Source organism: Lithobates pipiens, unplaced genomic scaffold (assembly GCF_037356315.1).
Source record: "Lithobates pipiens isolate NorthernLeopardFrog02 unplaced genomic scaffold, aLitPip1_a1.2 Scaffold_13, whole genome shotgun sequence".
Taxonomy (NCBI): Eukaryota; Metazoa; Chordata; class Amphibia; order Anura; family Ranidae; genus Lithobates; species Lithobates pipiens.
Window position 1 is genome coordinate 439,112,776 of NW_027507718.1, and position 17,528 is coordinate 439,130,303.

Consider the following 17,528-nt stretch of genomic DNA (forward strand, 5'->3'; position numbering starts at 1 on the left):
CACTATTTCTCCCACCGATACCAGTGATGGGTCACTATTTCTCCCACCGATACCAGTGATGGGGTCACCATTTCTCCCACCGATACCAGTGATGGGTCACTATACCTCCCACTGATACCAAAGATGCATTGTTTTCTCCCACTGCCACCAGGACAATTTCTACTCCCAATGGCCACATTTCGGGCCCCTTAAAGTCTGAAGGACAGCCAACTGGCCCCTGAACTAGGCTATAATTAGGATAGGAGTTGGTACATTCAGTGTTACAAAAGTCATATTTTAAATTTTTTTAAAATAACAAACATGTTATACTCCCCTGCTCTGTGCATTGGTTTGGCACAGAGAGGCCCTAATCCTCCTCCTTCTCTGGGTCCCCTGCCGGTGATCTTGTCTCCTTCTCTTCTTCTCGTGTCCCCATAGCAAGCTGTTTGCTATGGGGGCACACAGTGTCTGCTCACCCTACGCTCCATAGACAAACCCAGCAGGACTTGGCCCCGCCACCACTTCCTCCTCACTGCATTTGATTGACAGCAGCAGGATGGTTCCTTCTGCTGTTTGAGTCCCTGTGTGAAGAGGAAGAGAGAGAAGAAGAGATGCAGCTGTTCACAGTGCTGGCTGCTGGATCTCTTCTCCCCTCTCTTCCCCTTAACACAAGGAAGGGGGAGGACAGAGAAATATAAAACGTTTTTTTTTTTTTTACCTTTTTTTTTTTTTTTTTTTTTTTAACAAAGTGAACTTTATTTGAACAAAGAAAAACATACAGGTCAGCTCAAGACATACATTCCATCAATAAATTATCCTTATACATATATCAAACAGGACATTATCACTAGATAAAGAATATACCACAAATCCGTGCATAGAATTAATCACTCTACACCGAAGTGAGCGGCGTCTGGTGGAGGGAAAAAAAAAAAAAAGGGGGGGGAGAAAAAGGATGCGCCATGTTCCGGAGGCGTAGGGGGGGGGGCAGTAGTGGGAGATGGGAGAAGCAAGGGGGGGCCAGGAAATCAGGGGAGGACCAGGTTGAGCCACAGGCCCACCCATTGAAACAGAGGGAGAGAGGGGGGGGGGGAGTAGGAAAAAAGGGGGGGGGAAGAGGATCAAAAACGGGCCATCCGGGGAACAGGTAACAGTCACCAAACGCACGTCCCACGCTCCCCGCCGGTGGATCCTCACTCCCCCTCTGGAACAGGAGGAGAAGCCACCACCGACAGAGAGCCCCACGAGTCTATCCAAGAGGACCAGACCTTGTCAAATTTGTGTGGGCAGTTTCTATTGATATACGTAATTTTGTACAGCGGCAAAACAGCATTCAAGGTATTTCTCCAGGCAGTGACAGTGGGCGGGAGCCCAGACCTCCATTTCAGCAACACCTCCCTTCTAGCGTAATAAGCGGCAAAAGCCACAAATAGTCTTCCATACTTCCCCACAGTCTGGTCTTCCACCACATTCAGAAGCATGAGTTCTGGTTTCAACTGCAGAGAGCCCCCAACAGCCTGATTAATATCAGTCAAAATCTGAACCCAAAATGTTTGTAGCTCCGGGCAGGCCCACACCATATGCATAAATGTGGCCTCTTCATTACCGCATCTAGCACACGCTGGGGATCTATCTTTATATATAATCGCCAATCTCTGCGGCGTATAATAAGTCCGATGTAGAAACTTTAACTGAATAAAACGGTCCCTAGCCGATATCAAGGTTGATACATAGGAGGAGACACAAGACTCCCAATCTTCTTCCCTCATGGGACGGAATGTCCCTCTTCCATTTAGCGTAAAGCCGGGGCAGACTAGGCTTCCTAGAGGCAGTCAGGTGAAAATAAATTGTGGATAGGGGGGCCATTAGAAGTTTAGCAGTTAACAACGTCTCCACCGGGTCTTTCCCAAGCGTCACCCCGTCCGGGAACTGGTGCTGAAAGGCATGCCTCAGCTGCAGAAACCGGAAAAACATCCAGTTCGGTAGATCAAATTTAGCTTTGAGTTCGGGGAACGTACCCAACCTACCCCCTATCATTACATGCTTTAAAGTGACTATCCCCCTCTTAGCCCACACCTGGGGGTCTGGGATACTCCGAAAGTGAGACAGACTCGGATTACCCCACAGGGGCATGTGGGGGGAGACTACCCCAGGAGTCCGATGGGCCATCCCCACCCGGCTCCACACCCGAACTGTCGTACGGATCAGGGAGGTAATCTTAGGATGCGCTCCAACTCCCCGGTAGGGTAGGTTGCTTAGAGCTGCGTAAGACCCCAGAATCGCAGCCTCCAGAGTCACCGCTGGGTTGTCCCTCGGCTGTGAAAACCACCACCGGGCCGTAACCAACACCGCTGCCCAGTAGTAGCGCTGGAAGTCAGGAAGGGCGAGCCCGCCCTGCCCAACTGCCAGTTGCAGGGTGGACAGTGCCAAACGCGGCACCTTGCCCAGCCACACAAAGGAGGTGATAATAGATCTTAGCTTGTTAAATAAGTCACCGGGATCTCGATCGGGGTGTTTCTAAAGAGGTAAAGAAACTTCGGCAGGTAGACCATCTTAATGAGGTTCACTCTACCCACCGGGGACAGGGGCAGCGCCCTCCAGTCCAAGCAGCGCCTAGAGAATTGGGCCAACAGCGGGTTCAGGTTAAGCTCCATATACCTAGCCGGTGGGCCACCCATCCAAATCCCTAAGTATTTAAAACGTTCCACCCAGACTAACAAGTTCTGCAGAGTGGGCCTAGGCCCGGACGGGCTCAAAGGGTAGATTAAGGACTTCCCCCAGTTGACTTTAACACCCGAGTACGTCCCAAAGTCGTCGACCAACTGCAAAGCCGCAGGGAGTGAAGAGGAGACCTCCGTTAGATACAGAATAGTGTCATCCGCATATAAGGATATCTTCTCCTCTATCACTCCCACCCGAATGCCCCGCACCGCGGACGCATCCCGGATTTTAGTGGCCAGCGGCTCCACCGCTAGGGCGAAAAGCCCGGGCGACAGCGGGCAGCCCTGTCGGGTGCCCCTTCCCAGGGGGAAGGCCCGCGAGAGGGAGTTGTTTGTACGTATACGGGCCGTCGGGGAGGCATACATCAATTGCAGCCACTGAATAAACACAGGTCCAAACCCAAATTTGCGAAGGACAGCCCAGAGGTAATCCCATTCTACCGAATCAAAAGCCTTTTCGGCATCCAGGGACACCACCACCCCCGGGCTGTCCTCCTGTGCTCTATCCAAGTGCGTCAGCAATCTACGTATGTTGATGTCAGTCCCTCTGCCCGGCATGAAACCGGACTGGTCCGGGTGCACTAAAGCTGTGATTACCGTGTTCAGGCGGGCCGCCAGAACCTTCGCCAGGATTTTCAGATCCACATTCAGGAGAGATATGGGCCTGTACGAGGAACACAGTTCAGGATTCTTGCCAGGCTTAGGGAGGACTATAATAACCGCCTCTGACATGGACCCAGGGAGCACCCCGTCGTCTCGCGCCCGCAACAGAACCTCTCTAAAGACAGGTAGAACGTCGTCCGCATAATATTTAAAAAACTCCGCAGGGAACCCGTCTGGGCCAGGCATCTTCCCCCCCTGCAACGATTTAACGGCCCTTTGGACTTCCGACAATGTTAGGGGGCTATCCAAAGTTTCCCTTGCCGTGTCAGTGAGGCACGGCAGGTCTACTTGCGCCAGGTAAAAACTCAGTTCCTCCCCCATATACCGAACCCTAGAGCTATAAAGCTCTTGATAGTAAGAGGCAAATCTAGCATTAATCAGAGACGGATCGGTTAGAATTTCCCCATCAGACGCCTGAATGCGCGCGATCGTTACCGGAGAAGAATGCTCCCGAGACAGCCAGGCCAACAGCCTGCCATTGCGCTCACCCTGCTCAAAAATTCTCTGGCTCTGGTGGAGCAAGCGGACTTTCGTAGCGGAGGCCCGTAAAAGTTCAACATCCCTCAGAGCTTCCCTGAAACAGGCGTAGGTCTGAGGCGATCGGTCCCTAACATAGCTAGACTCCAAGAGGAGAACTCTGTCCTCAGCTTCCTGAAGGCCCCTCCCGATTTCTCTACGAACCCCACCAATGCGAGCCTGCAAGTGCCCGCGCATACACACTTTGAAGGCATCCCACGTATCCGGAATGGGCACCTCCCTATCTCGCGTGCTCCAGAAATCAGCAATATCTGCCCTACCCGGTACAGTTATCCGGGGGTCAGCAAGCCAGAATCTGGAGAGGCGCCAAAGGCTCTCTGAGGGGGGACAGGACAATTCCAGCGTCAGGGAGACCGGGGCATGGTCCGAGACCCCCCTGGGTAAGATGGAGATCCCCCGCACCTTGGATAGGACAGGACCCCCCGCGTACACCAGGTCTATCCTGGAGAAAGTCTTGTAGGTCGCTGAGTGACAGGTGTAAGCCCTCAGCTGGGGGTGTCGCCAACGCCAGACGTCAGTGAGGTTAAACACCTCGGCCCACGTCCCCAGCGCCGAAGAGGCGCCCGAGGCCTGCGACATTCTGTCTACTGCGGGGTCCGGGACCATGTTAAAGTCCCCCATCAGCAGGATATTGTCCGTGCCATATTGCGTGAGTTTCGTCACAATCTGGTACAGCAATGACACCGAGGCCGGTGGAGGCAGGTATAACCCCACCAACACCACCTCCAGGGACATAATACTAGCATGGACAATGACAAACCTCCCCATTGGGTCTACCTCCAGGGCCAATAGTTGGAAAGAAAGAGATTTACGGATAAGGATACTCACTCCCCTCGCTAGATTCGAGTAGGTTGAATGATAGGAGTGCCCTACCCAATTCCTGCGCAAACTCAGAACTCTGCTGCCAATCAGGTGTGTCTCTTGCAGAATACAGACGTGGGGAGAGTGCTTCTGCAAAAACTGGAACACCAGCGACCTCTTAACCTTAGAGTTCAGTCCCCTGGTGTTCCAAGATATAATTTTACAGGAAGACATAAAGCACTACATACCACTCCACAGGGTCAGGCCGAGCTCCCGCCACACCGCCACCTCGTGGCCGCACCAGTACAGTATCAATGGAAAACAAAAAACAATAATGACAGTTAACAAGCTGACTCATACGAACTTCAACATGTTGGAATAAAACAATAACCCCAACCCCAATCCCCCCTCCCCCCACCCCGCCACCCCCCACCCAACCCGGAGGGGGCTTCACACCCAAACCAAAAAGGGACAACAGGCCCCCGTGGGGACGTGCACTGCAAGAGGGCACCAGAGACCCGCCCTCTGGGGAACAGTACATGGAGCGGGTATCGGAGTCCGGCAAGTCATTGCAAACTTTTCTCCCGGCCAAGACCTGGCAGGGGAGGTGGGAGGGCGAGAGGGCCGCCCGCCCCCAAAACAGTCAACTCAGGCAGAACCCACAAATCCGTTAGGCCAGGGGTACCGCAACACAGGGGCCCCAGGGACCATCCGGCTCAACCCAGCAGGTGTCCAATGTCGAAGATCCAGCAAACCCCCATAGGATCCAAACAAGGCCAGGCCACCCCACACCCGGGGACAATCAGCACAGTTCCCAACCCACCAGAACCCCCAAAGAAGCAGGATAACCGGAGATGTCCACGCGACCAACAGGGTGGCCAGCAGACACTACGTGCCGGCTAGACAAGGGGGGGGAACAGCTGGGCGAGGGCGGTAAGACGGCCCAGATGGGACCACCGTACTTCAGGGTACCGGCCATGACCAGTTCCAAAGTCCATCGGGGTCGGAATCAGCAGAGTCAGCCGAGCAGGTGGCACACTCCGACAGGGAGGGGGGGGAGGGAGGAGATCCACCATAGAGTACTGGCCCGACCGGGCCGCCGGTCCACAGGATCCTAGCGATTGAAAAACTGAGCGTAAAGGTACCTCTGTTAGGTTATGTATGTTCCCCCTGTAGTAGAGATTTCTGTTTATTTCCTGTTCCAATCAGGGTGCTTAATCTCAGGGGGATGCAGAATTTTGTCTGGAGTTCCACTTTAAACCTTATTTGGAAGGTTGTGAGTTTTTCTCCTGAGCAGTGTGCAGAAAGCCATACCGTTCCCCTGTGTGATCAGGGCTTTCTATTTTGCAAACTGTCAAAATCAGTTCTAAAACTTTTTTTAGACATCTGATATGGTTTTTGAAACTCCTAATTATATTTGACAACCTTCACTGTCCTAGTCATGAACTTCAAGCTTTATTCTTTCCCAATATATTTATAACTCGCCGAAGTGGAGTCCATTAACATCCAATCTTCCATGCAAACAGCTGCAACCTTTCTGGCCTTGAGATATAGAGCAGACTGATTTCTCTGAGGGCGGATAATGAAATGCTGGAATAAACGTTCTCTGCTGCACTGATTTTTTATTTTATTTTTTTTCTGTTTGACTTTCTAAAATATATAGCACTTAAAGTGAACCTATGGCCTTCTTACTAGCAACAGTCCAGTGATGGGACCTAATATAGGTGCACCATGGGGTCTGCCCTCACTGCATTGTTATTCACAAAGTTTCTTGGTACCTTGAAAATCAAGGGTGTCCCATTACCATTAACAGGGATCACAGCTCTCAGAATCCATGCACACTAGGTGTGAAAAAAAAATATGCCAAAACCCCTGGCGGATAAAATGCCATAGTGCCAATTGTTGCACAAGAGTTTAGCAAAGTTTGATCATTTTTTATTTTTTTTTATTTTTTCAAAAATATTCCCCTCTGCTCATTTTTACCATAATCAATGTACACTTGAAAACGCTGAATGCTCCTAAACGTGCGTTTAGGCGCGTTTATGAGTGTTTAGCGGTTTTTTCTGCCTGAAAACTCCTCTCAAAAAAGCATTTGTGATTTTTTTTTTTTTTTGCCTCTAAACTTTCCTTTTGAATTATGCCTCTAAAAGCCCTAATGTGCATGGACACATAAGGTAACATTGAGCTGCTTCTACATGCAGGAGAAAAATGCAAAACTCCTGTAGAAGCAAAGTTTTTTAAGCCCATTGTGTATGGACCCTCGTGGTCTCACTATGGCCTGCATCTTCCTGATTTTTCCATCTTTCAATTGGTCAGAATGGTTGCCTTCACACTGTGCAAACAATAGGCAGGTGAGAAGAGAGCAGAAAAAGACTAGACAGCTGCATAGCCATGGGATTTGGATTGGCGTAATTAAGTGCTACTGCTTTTCAGTAGCTTTTTTTTTCTTTTAAAATAAGAAGCATGGTATACTTAACTCCTCTGTGCAGTTGGTTTTGCACAGAGTGGCCCCAATGATCCTCTTCTGGCGTCCCTCCGCAGCGCTGCTGGCTCCTCCCTGCATCGAGTGACCCATCAGAGAAGGGTCTCCTTCGGGGGGCACCCGTGCGGGCGCGTTCCCGTGTCCTGCTGCTGCATCCATAGACAGACAGCAGAACTCTGCACCGACCCCGCCAGGCGTGGGAACGAACAAACTCAGGTGAGTAAAACGGGGGTGGGTGGCTGGTGCACTACAGTAGGTTTTTCACCTCAATGCATTGTGGTGAAAAAAAGGGAGGGTTTACAACCCCTTTAAGATCCCAGTGCCAGATTACTACCAATTATGAGACCACATATTTGCTTTAATGTCTCCAAACTTTCTGAAAAGGGAGTTTACATATATGTATTTACACCAGTGCGACTTGTCATGGGACTTTGGTCACAGTCTCATGACCTGTTGGAGCCCATTGATTTCAGTGGAGCCCATTGATTTCAGTGGCACCCATTCCAATCAGTGCAGCATAACCAGTTGCCGACCGTGGTATAGCCGAATGATGGCTACAGCGCATTTGTCCTGTTCTGGGAGGGCGGCTATTGACAATCTCCCAGAACCACGCCTGCAGTATGCATCTGGCACTTTCTGTGTGTGCTTTGCACACAGCTGATCGCAGATTGGGGTAAAGGACCAATCACAGCGCAGCGGCCCTTTTACCAAGTGATTAGCTGTGCTTCCTCATCAGCGCACATCAGTAAAGGAGAAAAATTACCTGTTTGCAAAATTTTATAACGGAAATGAAGAAACTTTTTTTTCATTTGCAAAAAATAAAAAGCCTAGTGGTGATTAAATAAGACCAAAAAGCTCAATTTGTCTGAACAAAATACAAATTTCATATGAGTATAGTGTTGCATAATCGTTCAATTGTCAATCAAAGTGCGACAGCACTGAAAACTGAAAATTGGCCTGGGCAGGAAGGGGGAGAAAGTGCCCAGTAGGCAAGTGGTTAAACTTTCCTTGCACTACTTTGATGCAGCTTTCTTGCGACTTTTGGGCCAGAGTGTGCAAAGTCGCACTCAAAATCGCACCAGTGTGAACCAAGCCTCAAGGTATACCCAATATTGGCCTGACTGAAGATATTTCGTCATGCAAAATAAAGTCTGTTGTGCTATAATTCATAGAGGCATTGGCTGTTTGTGAAAGGCACCAGGCAGTGAAATATGGGAAGATAAGTTATCGTACTACATGGAGTACAAATGTCACTGACCTGTTATATGCTGTGATTCAAATACAGTGTCTCATACTCGCCCTGTATCACATGCAGTGCCTCAGGCTGTCTCTATGCAGAGCCTTATGTTTATATATATATATATATATATATATATATATATATATATATATATATATATATATATATATATATATATATATATATATATATATATATATATATATATATAAAATTATTAAAAAAAAATTCAAAATTGTAGGTCGTTTTTTGTTTTTTAACGCAAAAAAAACCAAAAAAAAAAACCACAGAGTTGATCAAATACCACCAGAAGAAGGGACATCAATTTTATTTGGGTATAGTGTCACTAGCCTGTGCAATTGTCAGTTAAAATAATGCAGTGCTGTATCGCAAAAAATGGCTTGGTTATTAAGGGGGGGGGGGGACCTTCCAGAGCTTAAAAATAACAGTTTGGGAATGGTAGATTTCTAAGACATTCAATGTTAAAATCTGATAGTAGAATGTGTGTGTTTTTTTTTTTTTTATGTTATTTATATTTTTATTTTATTTTGCATTGAACCTAAACGTTGTAAATTGTACCGTGAGATTGTATAGCTAGTGTTCCTGTGTCCAGTCTTCTTCGTGAACCCACTAAGTTTAGGTTGATTGGTACAAAAAAATAACATTTTATGTGGTCAGCTCTACAGTTTTCTTATGCCACGTACACACGACCGGTTTTCCCATCAGAATAAACTCTGCAGGTTTTTCCAACGGAGTTTCGCTCAAGTTGTCTTGCGTACACGCGATCACACCAAAGTCCGATCATCAAGAACGCGGTGACGTACAACGGGACTAGAAAAAGGAAGTTCAATAGCCAGTAGCCAATAGCTTCCGTCTCGTACTTACTTCAGAGCATGTTTATTTTTTGGTCCGTCGGAACAGCATACAGACTATCGGTTTTCCTGATAGGAATTGGTTCTGTCGGAAATATTTAGAACATGTTCCATTTCTAGGTCCATCAGAATTTTCTAAAAAAAAAAAAGTCAGATGAGGCATATACACGATCAGAATATATGATGAAAAGCTTCAGTCAGACTTTTTCTGTTGGACATTCCGCTCGTGTGTACACGGCATTAGAGGCCAATACATCTTAACCGTTCATCCAGCCGCTGATTGTGGGCACCCACATTTATGGCTTCTATTCAGCTCTATCTAAACTTGAAATATTGTACAAGATGATTGGCATGATTTAGTCTCATTGTTATCTAGTTCTACTAAAGCAGCTTAAGTACTGTTAAAGCATATAAATATTTGCGAGTAATTTTGTGCTCTCGCCTCATCCTTCGGAACTTTGGTAGAGCTCCTGCAGCGATTTCTTAGCTGGAATAACATCACCATAGCAACCAACAAACTGGTCAGCACAGGCACCATTATCGCCTGCAGATCGGATTTGGATTTATGCACTTTGAGGATTAATCCATAAAACGCACGGACGGCAAAGACGGATGTGCAGCGAAAGTAACCCACAGCAACCAATCAGATTGAGGGTTATAGAGTGACATAAAATGGTTGCTATTGGCTGGTACACATTAGTGCTTTGTGCAGCCTGATTGCGTCTGTTCATCTTTTTATCTTTGTTTTATCAGGGAATTTCATCGCCATGCGTCTTTCCAAATTACAGGTTTATGGAACAGTCACACATTTGTTAGTCTAGACTTAAATTGCATCTCCCTCCCTCAGATTACTGTGATTGTTCCATCACATTCTTGTCTCCCAGAGCACCACGATGAGATTTCAAATTGTTTTTCTCCAGATATTTGCAGGAGAGGCTGAAGCAACTGCAAGAGGAAGTTAACCTGCAGAAAAACAACATTGTCAAATACAAGGTAAATGAAGTGGGTTGACAAATGAAATCCTTAAATAAAACCTGACTGGTGTGCGTCTATGGAATCTATTTCTTGTTTTATATGAACACAGACTCAGGGGAGGAAGGAGTGATGACGCTGGGGGACATTTATCAATGCTGCCTCATTTTTGAGGGTACTAATCTGTTGCTTTATATATTATAATTGTATAATGGGACAGCATTAATTAACATTAACACAGTATCCTTTGAGTGATATTTTGTCATATGTATTTGTCGATACCTGTATCTTACATTAGCAAACGTGTATTGTATAACAAATACAAAATCTTAAGAATACATACAAAAACATAAATTAATTATCATTAACCACTTAAGCCCCGGACCAATTTGCAGCCAAAGGACCAGGCCCCTTTTTGCGATCCAGCACTGCATCGCTTTAACTGACAATTGCGCAGCCGTGCGACGTGGCTCCTTTTTTTTCCCTCACAAATCGAGCTTTCTTTTGGTGGTATTTGGTCACCTCTGCGGTTTTTATTTTTTGCGCTATAAACAAAAAAAGTTGGAATTTTGAATAAAAAATAACATTTCTTACTTACTGCTATAAAACTTTCCAAATAAACAAGCAACAATTTTGAAAAAAATTCAATATTTTTTACTTTTTGCTATAATAAATATCAAATATAAATATATACCCAAAAAATATTTAAAAAATATTTTTTTTTTCCTTAGTTTAGGCCGATACAATTATAGTGATTATTGATTGGTTTGTGCAAAAGTTATAGCGTTTACAAAATAGGGGATAGTTTTATAGCATTTTTATTAATAAAAATGCTGACAAGCCTGGGTTCACACAGGAGCAGTTTGAGAAATTGCATGCGATTCTTTGCAATGCGATTTGATTCCATTCATTATGTATGGACTCAAATTGCACAACTAAGTTACCGGTTTTGGGTATCGGAGCATCTGCATGAGTACTCGTGCAAATAATCGGCATCGGCACCAATATTGGTATCGGTGCAACCCAAAGAAGAGGAAATTTAAATAAAATGGGATATATTGTGTATGTATATATCTCTATCACACAGTGTATGTGTGTGTAATATTAATATAAAAAAATATATAAAAACATATACAGGAGGGTAAGTAGAAGCACAAATTATATTCAAACATTGTTGCATGTTATATGTACCCAAAGGTGAACTTCTCCTTTAATCTTTAGTTAAAGTGGTTGTACACCCTTGCATATACCCAAGGATGTGACTGGCCTCAGGTGATGCACAGAGATGAAACAAATCGTCCTACATAAGTTGTACCTATTTATCTCTTCTTTACATCCATTCAAAGTGCTGAATTTTAAACCTGTCAGAGTTCAAAAGGGGGCAGAGCACTGAAATTGCACTCTGCAGAGCTCAGGGAGTTCTGAGAAATGATTGGAGTGAAAAGATACACCCCCTTTCACACAGGAACAGAGATACATCTGTCACTCTAATGTAGGTCCCTCCTCTGTCTGCTTTTTTTCTCTTGGTGTCAGGAAAACTTGTCAGACGTGATTCTTGCTGATAGCAGAGGAACAAAGCAGCAGGCAGAAATGACAGCGCTCCTAATTGAGACACGTAAACACTATAGAGGGATAGGCATTGTTCATATTTCATGTCTGGGGTTTGCAACTACTTTAATCTTTTTATTTCAATAGACTTTTTTTTTTTCTGCAGACTTCTCTTCTAGGGGAGGAAAAGATGCAATGAATCTTTTCCTCTTCACAGAGGAGAAACAACAGTGGGGTGGGTCATGATGTGTTTAGTCACAGTAGTGATCAGTGTGATTTGCTAATTACATTGATCACATGATTAGGATTTTGTTTTACCAGCTCCCGATCATTAGTATGAGACTGGGAGCTGTCACCGACAGCTCGGTATCAGTGCTGTGAGCCTGTAATTGAGTATGCTTCCAGCAAAAACACAGGAACACATATAATGGAACACCCATAAAGCCCATATCCTGAATGCCGCATGTATGTGTTACACTGCCATAAAGGAGTTAAGGCTTGACATGTTTGGTATCTATTTACTCAACACAACCTTATATTTTATATTTTGCCCCAAAAAAAAAATGGGTGCTGTATTGTGTTGTGTGCGTTAAATGTGAAAGTTTTAGCGTATTTAATGAAGATATAGGTTTTAAAAAAACAGATACAATAATATCATGTGATGTAAAAATGGCAACTTGATGATGCATCACGATTACCGACGAGCTCCCACTTTCACTTGGGCCGCCTAGTGTCTTTTTAAACAAACTGAAAAATACTGAACCTCCCCCGTCAAACGCAGCCACCCGTGCCCGTCAAACGCAGCCACCCGTGCCCGTCAAACGCAGCCACCCGTGCCCGTCAAACGCAGCCACCCGTGCCCGTCAAACGCAGCCACCCGTGCCCTTCAAACGCAGCCACCCGTGCCCGTCAAACGCAGCCACCCGTGCCCGTCAAACGCAGCCACCCGTGCCCTTCAAACGCAGCCACCCGTGCCCTTCAAACGCAGCCACCCGTGCCCTTCAAACGCAGCCACCCGTGCCCGTCAAATGCAACCACCTGTGCCCGTCAAATGCAGCCAGTGTGAGGTGTAAGAGTACAAACCCATTTGTACTCTACTTACTGTTACATTGCATGATGTGCCCCGCTGTATTTATTTAAAAAAGTATCTGCTTTTTAAAAAAAATGTGTCACTATACCGCATGTATTACTGCATCCACACATAGTATAATTATATATATATATATATATATATATATATATATATATATATATATATATATATATATATATATATATATATATATATATATATATACATACATACATACATACATACATACATACATACATACATACATACATACATACATACATACATACATACATACATACAATGTGTATTACTGCATCCACACATATATATATATATATATATATTATACTATGTGTGTGTGTGTATAGAATAGACTAATAATATTGTACAGGGGATGGTGGAAATGTGATTTGCATTCAAAGGTAGAGTGGGAGGAGCCGCAGTGCAGAGGGCTGGACAGGTGGAGTTACGGTCTGAGCTGAGAGCCAGGGGGGAACATGCTTCGACGTGGAAACCATTCTGGGCACAACACTGGCCCGCCTCTCGCCTCCCGCCTCTCTCCTCTCTCGAGTCCTGACGTCAGCGGGGAATTCTCAGCCCCGCCCGCTGACTATAGTTATATCAGAAGAGAGGCGGGCGGGGCTAAGAATTCCCCGCTGACGTCAGGACTCGAGAGACGGAGGAGGGAGGCGAGAGGCGGACCGGGCTCGGCATGGGACATTATCGGGATGTATTCACTATGAATTTCGGGAATCAAGTGACCCTTTTTTTTAAAAGCATATACAGCGGGGCACATCATTAACTGTAAGTCGCCATTTATTTAAAAAAAATTATTATAAAACTATGCTCGGAGTGCTTTCCTGGGAGGGGCGGGGCAAGTTTCTATGACGTCACCCGCAATCGATTATCGGGTCCGTATGCATCGATGCTGAATCGGGGACACCCGAATTCCGATGCATCAATGCAACGATTAATTTCAGCACCCCTACTTCCCTGACCTCTTGTTATTATGACAACTGTAACATTGAGACCAGGTTCACACTGGAACCGGCTGCGGATCCCACAGGAGTGCTGTGCGTCCTTGTTCCCTGTTTGCCTGAATGTGCCCCTGAAACGGAGCCAAAGACGCTCAGAAGCCGCAACGGAGATATGTGGACCGGCCCCATAGGGAGCCAGTCACATTCTCCTGCTATGAAAATTGGATGTGGAGAAACCCGCATCTAATTCGCATACTTATGAACCCGGTCTAAGTGTTTTCTAGTGCTTTCTGTTTAGGTGACAAATAGGGGGAGATTTACTAAAACTGGTGCAGCTGTGCATAGTAGCCAATCAGTCTCTAACTTCAGCTTGTTCAGTTAAAGTGGTTGTAAATCCTTCCAAACCACTTTGACCTACAGGTAAGCCTAGATTAAGGCTTACCTGTTGGTCCAAGAAATCTCTCCTAAACCGTGTAGATATTTGCCAAAAGCCAGGTACTGCTGTCTTTGGCGCATGCGCCTTAGACAGTGGCGCGCAGGCGCACTGAGTGCGCCGCTGTTAACAGCGATATGCCGCGAGTGGCGACTCCCTGCGCATGCGCAGGAGTGACATAATTGCGGCTCCGTCGAATGACAGCGCCGAAGAAGTGAGACCCACCAAGAAGATGGAGGCTCCGTAGACAAGGGGACAGCAGTGACTTTGCTGGCTCCTGTGTCAGGCAAGTGAGACATAATGGACTGCTATACGATGCATAGTAGTCCATTATGCTTTGCCTTTGCAGGGAATTAAAGAGGAAGTAAACTCATCAGGGTTTACTTCCTCTTTAAGCTTTAACAATAAGCCTAGGTTTACACTGACGGCGTGATTTAAATCGTGTGAGTTCAGCTGAACTCTCACAATTTCATTCCCACATGTCAGCCCAACTTCGGGGGGGGGGTCGCGATTTCAGAGACATCTGTGCGGGTTCCTACATAGATATATATGCAAATCACACCCCAAAATCTCCAAAAGTAGTATCAAACCTACGTTTGGGAATCGGTGTGGTGCCTGCAAATGTGGTGTCGCACTGATTCGGACAGTGCCATTGCCGGCAATAGCCACCATCGCATCAATGTGTGAAACTAGGTTCAAACCTGGACGCTGATTGGTTTCTATGCAGAGCTGCACCAGATTTGACACCCTGCAATTTTTGTAACTGACCCCAATAGGGTGAATCTTTCCAGTGAGGACACAGCATAAAAAAAGGAAAGTACAGTTCAGAGATCAGAAAAGCCATGTATTGTGCAATATATTATATATGTATAGGGGGTAGCTAAACAACTCCAAGCCTATGGCAAAGTAAGAACCATGACATTGCTTCTTTATTAATAACCTCTACTATTGCCTCACTTATAATAGACCTGTCAAAATGTAAGCCACATCTAATTAAGACATCAGGATAATTAGCAGACCAGAATAAGGCTCCATTGTTGCAATAAAGGAAGAGATCAACATGCTTGAATTGGGGTCAGAACTCCCCTAGGCCCACAGGTCCAGCAGTACTCACTGCCTTCCAATTTCTGTCTCAGTGTCTTTACATAGAATTGCTAGTAATAATGTGCTTATTTTTAATGCAAGATCTATCTGTCATACATTGTAATGTCTTCTTTATTTTATATTAGAATGCTCTGGAGAGGAGGAAGAATTCCAAGTCAAGTGGCAAGTCAAACAGCAGTGCTCTGACTGGGGTACTTTCTGCTAAACAAGGTACCTGCTGAAAAAAGGATACCTATATTATGATCATATGATTCCAGAAATTGTCATATGACATCATTCTATGCATGCCACAGTGTAACTTTTTAGTTTATTGAAATCAAGGTGCTACATTTAATACACATTATACAGAACAATGCTACTTTCTTTTCATGTAAGACAAAAGTTCAGCTTGAGTTGATAGAGCGTTTTTTGGTGATCCGTTTATCAAGCAGCGGAAAATAACCATTGCAGCTAAGTTCTCTGGGATTCTCAGAGGGGATCTCTCTCCTCAGTGTGCCTGTTGATAAAGCGTTGTTGGGCACTTCTCCCTTTGTGGATTCGAAATGCTTCGGAGCATGCCTCTTGTTACTGTAATATCGCCAGACATAGTGAGATTACAGTAATCGAAAACTAGTGAAAAACACGGGCTTCAGTAGCTCACACTACACCTCATAATAAAATAACGTTGAAGTCCCCCCACACAATATATAAAAAAAAAATATATACATATATATATATATATATAACAAACACACGCACGGGAAAATAATTATTTGATCACGTGCAGATTTAGTAAGTTTGCCCGCTTACAAAGAAATGAAGGGTCTATATCAAGGGTGCCCAACCAGTGGCCCGGAGGCCCGCGACCTCCTGCTCTGGGATAGAATAGAAAGAATACTGTTATTAAAGGTCAGTTTATTACTAAAATCATAGTGTAGCATATCTTTTCTGCAGGGGTTAATGGGCTGCTTTCAAACTGATCCGCAGGTGCAGAGCAATTACCTGCACTAAGCAATAGACTTCTATTACCTGCGAGTTTGGGGAGCTTTCTGAAAGTGCACCAAACCTGCAGAATATAACAGAAGTCTATTGCAAACTGCAGGAAAGCCAAAGGTACATTGCATTGCACACGTGGTGCAGGTAAACTGCAGCGCATCAGTGTGAAAGCAACCTTGGACCCCTTTCACATGGTCAGTTCTGACAGTCAGACCAATTAGACCCTCCATTCACCTCTAAGTAGTGGCAGACATAAACCGACTTGTGTTCTACCTCCAATACGATCCGCTAAAAAGTATCGTGGGCTGCGTCCGTGTCTGCTCTCGAAATGCAGAGTGGACACGGACATGCCATCCACTCGCTCCACTCATTGTGGCCCACGACCAGTTACCAAGTCGCTTAAGTGGCCCTTGTGCTTCAAAAGGTTGGGCACCCCTGGTCTATATAGTGCCTTGAAAAAGTATTCATACCCCTTGAAAATTTCCACATTTTTCCCATGTTACAACCAAAAATGTAAATCTGTTTCATTAGGATTCTATGTGATAGACCAACACAAAGTGGCACATAATTGTGAAGTGGAAGAAAAATTATAAATTGGTTTTGAATTTTTTTTTTTTTTTTTTAAATCTGAAAGGTCTGGCGTGCATTTGTATTCAGCCCCCTTTACTCTTATACCCCTAACTAGAATCTAGATGAAACAAATCAAATGCCTTCAGAAGTCACCTAATTAGTACATAGAGTCCACCTGTGTGTAACTTAATCTCGGTATAAATGCAGCTGTTCTGTGAAGCCTTCAGAGGTTTGTTAGAGAACGTTAGTGAACATACAGCATCATGGAGGCCAAAGAGCACACCAGACAGGTCAGGGATAAAGTTGTGGAGAAGTTTACCACTTTACCCCCGGAAGATTTGGCTGCTCAGTGACCAGGCCATTTTCATCGGGGACACAGAGCCATAGTACTTACTATGTGGGTTATAGGGCCGTTTTTTTTCAGAGAATTTGAAAGATAAAACAAAAACATTTTCACTCATGGTTAGTGTTTGGCTGAAGCCATTTATTATCAATCAACTGTGTTTACTTTTTTTAAATCATAATGGCAACAGAAACTACCCAAATGACCCTGATCAAAAGTTGACATACCCTGGTGATT

At 45.2% G+C, this 17,528-nt stretch overlaps 1 protein-coding gene across 4 annotated transcripts in view; it reads left to right on the plus strand.

Annotated features, from left to right (window-relative positions):
* The window catches only part of CCDC149 (coiled-coil domain containing 149), a 145,225-nt gene that overhangs the window by 88,508 nt on the left and 39,189 nt on the right, over positions 1-17,528 (plus strand). For all 4 annotated transcript variants that reach the window (XM_077477692.1, XM_077477694.1, XM_077477693.1 and 1 more), the window contains exons 7-8: positions 10,215-10,287; positions 15,529-15,613. In XM_077477692.1, the coding sequence (XP_077333818.1) occupies positions 10,215-10,287; positions 15,529-15,613 (158 nt within the window). The remainder of the gene's footprint in view (positions 1-10,214; positions 10,288-15,528; positions 15,614-17,528) is intronic.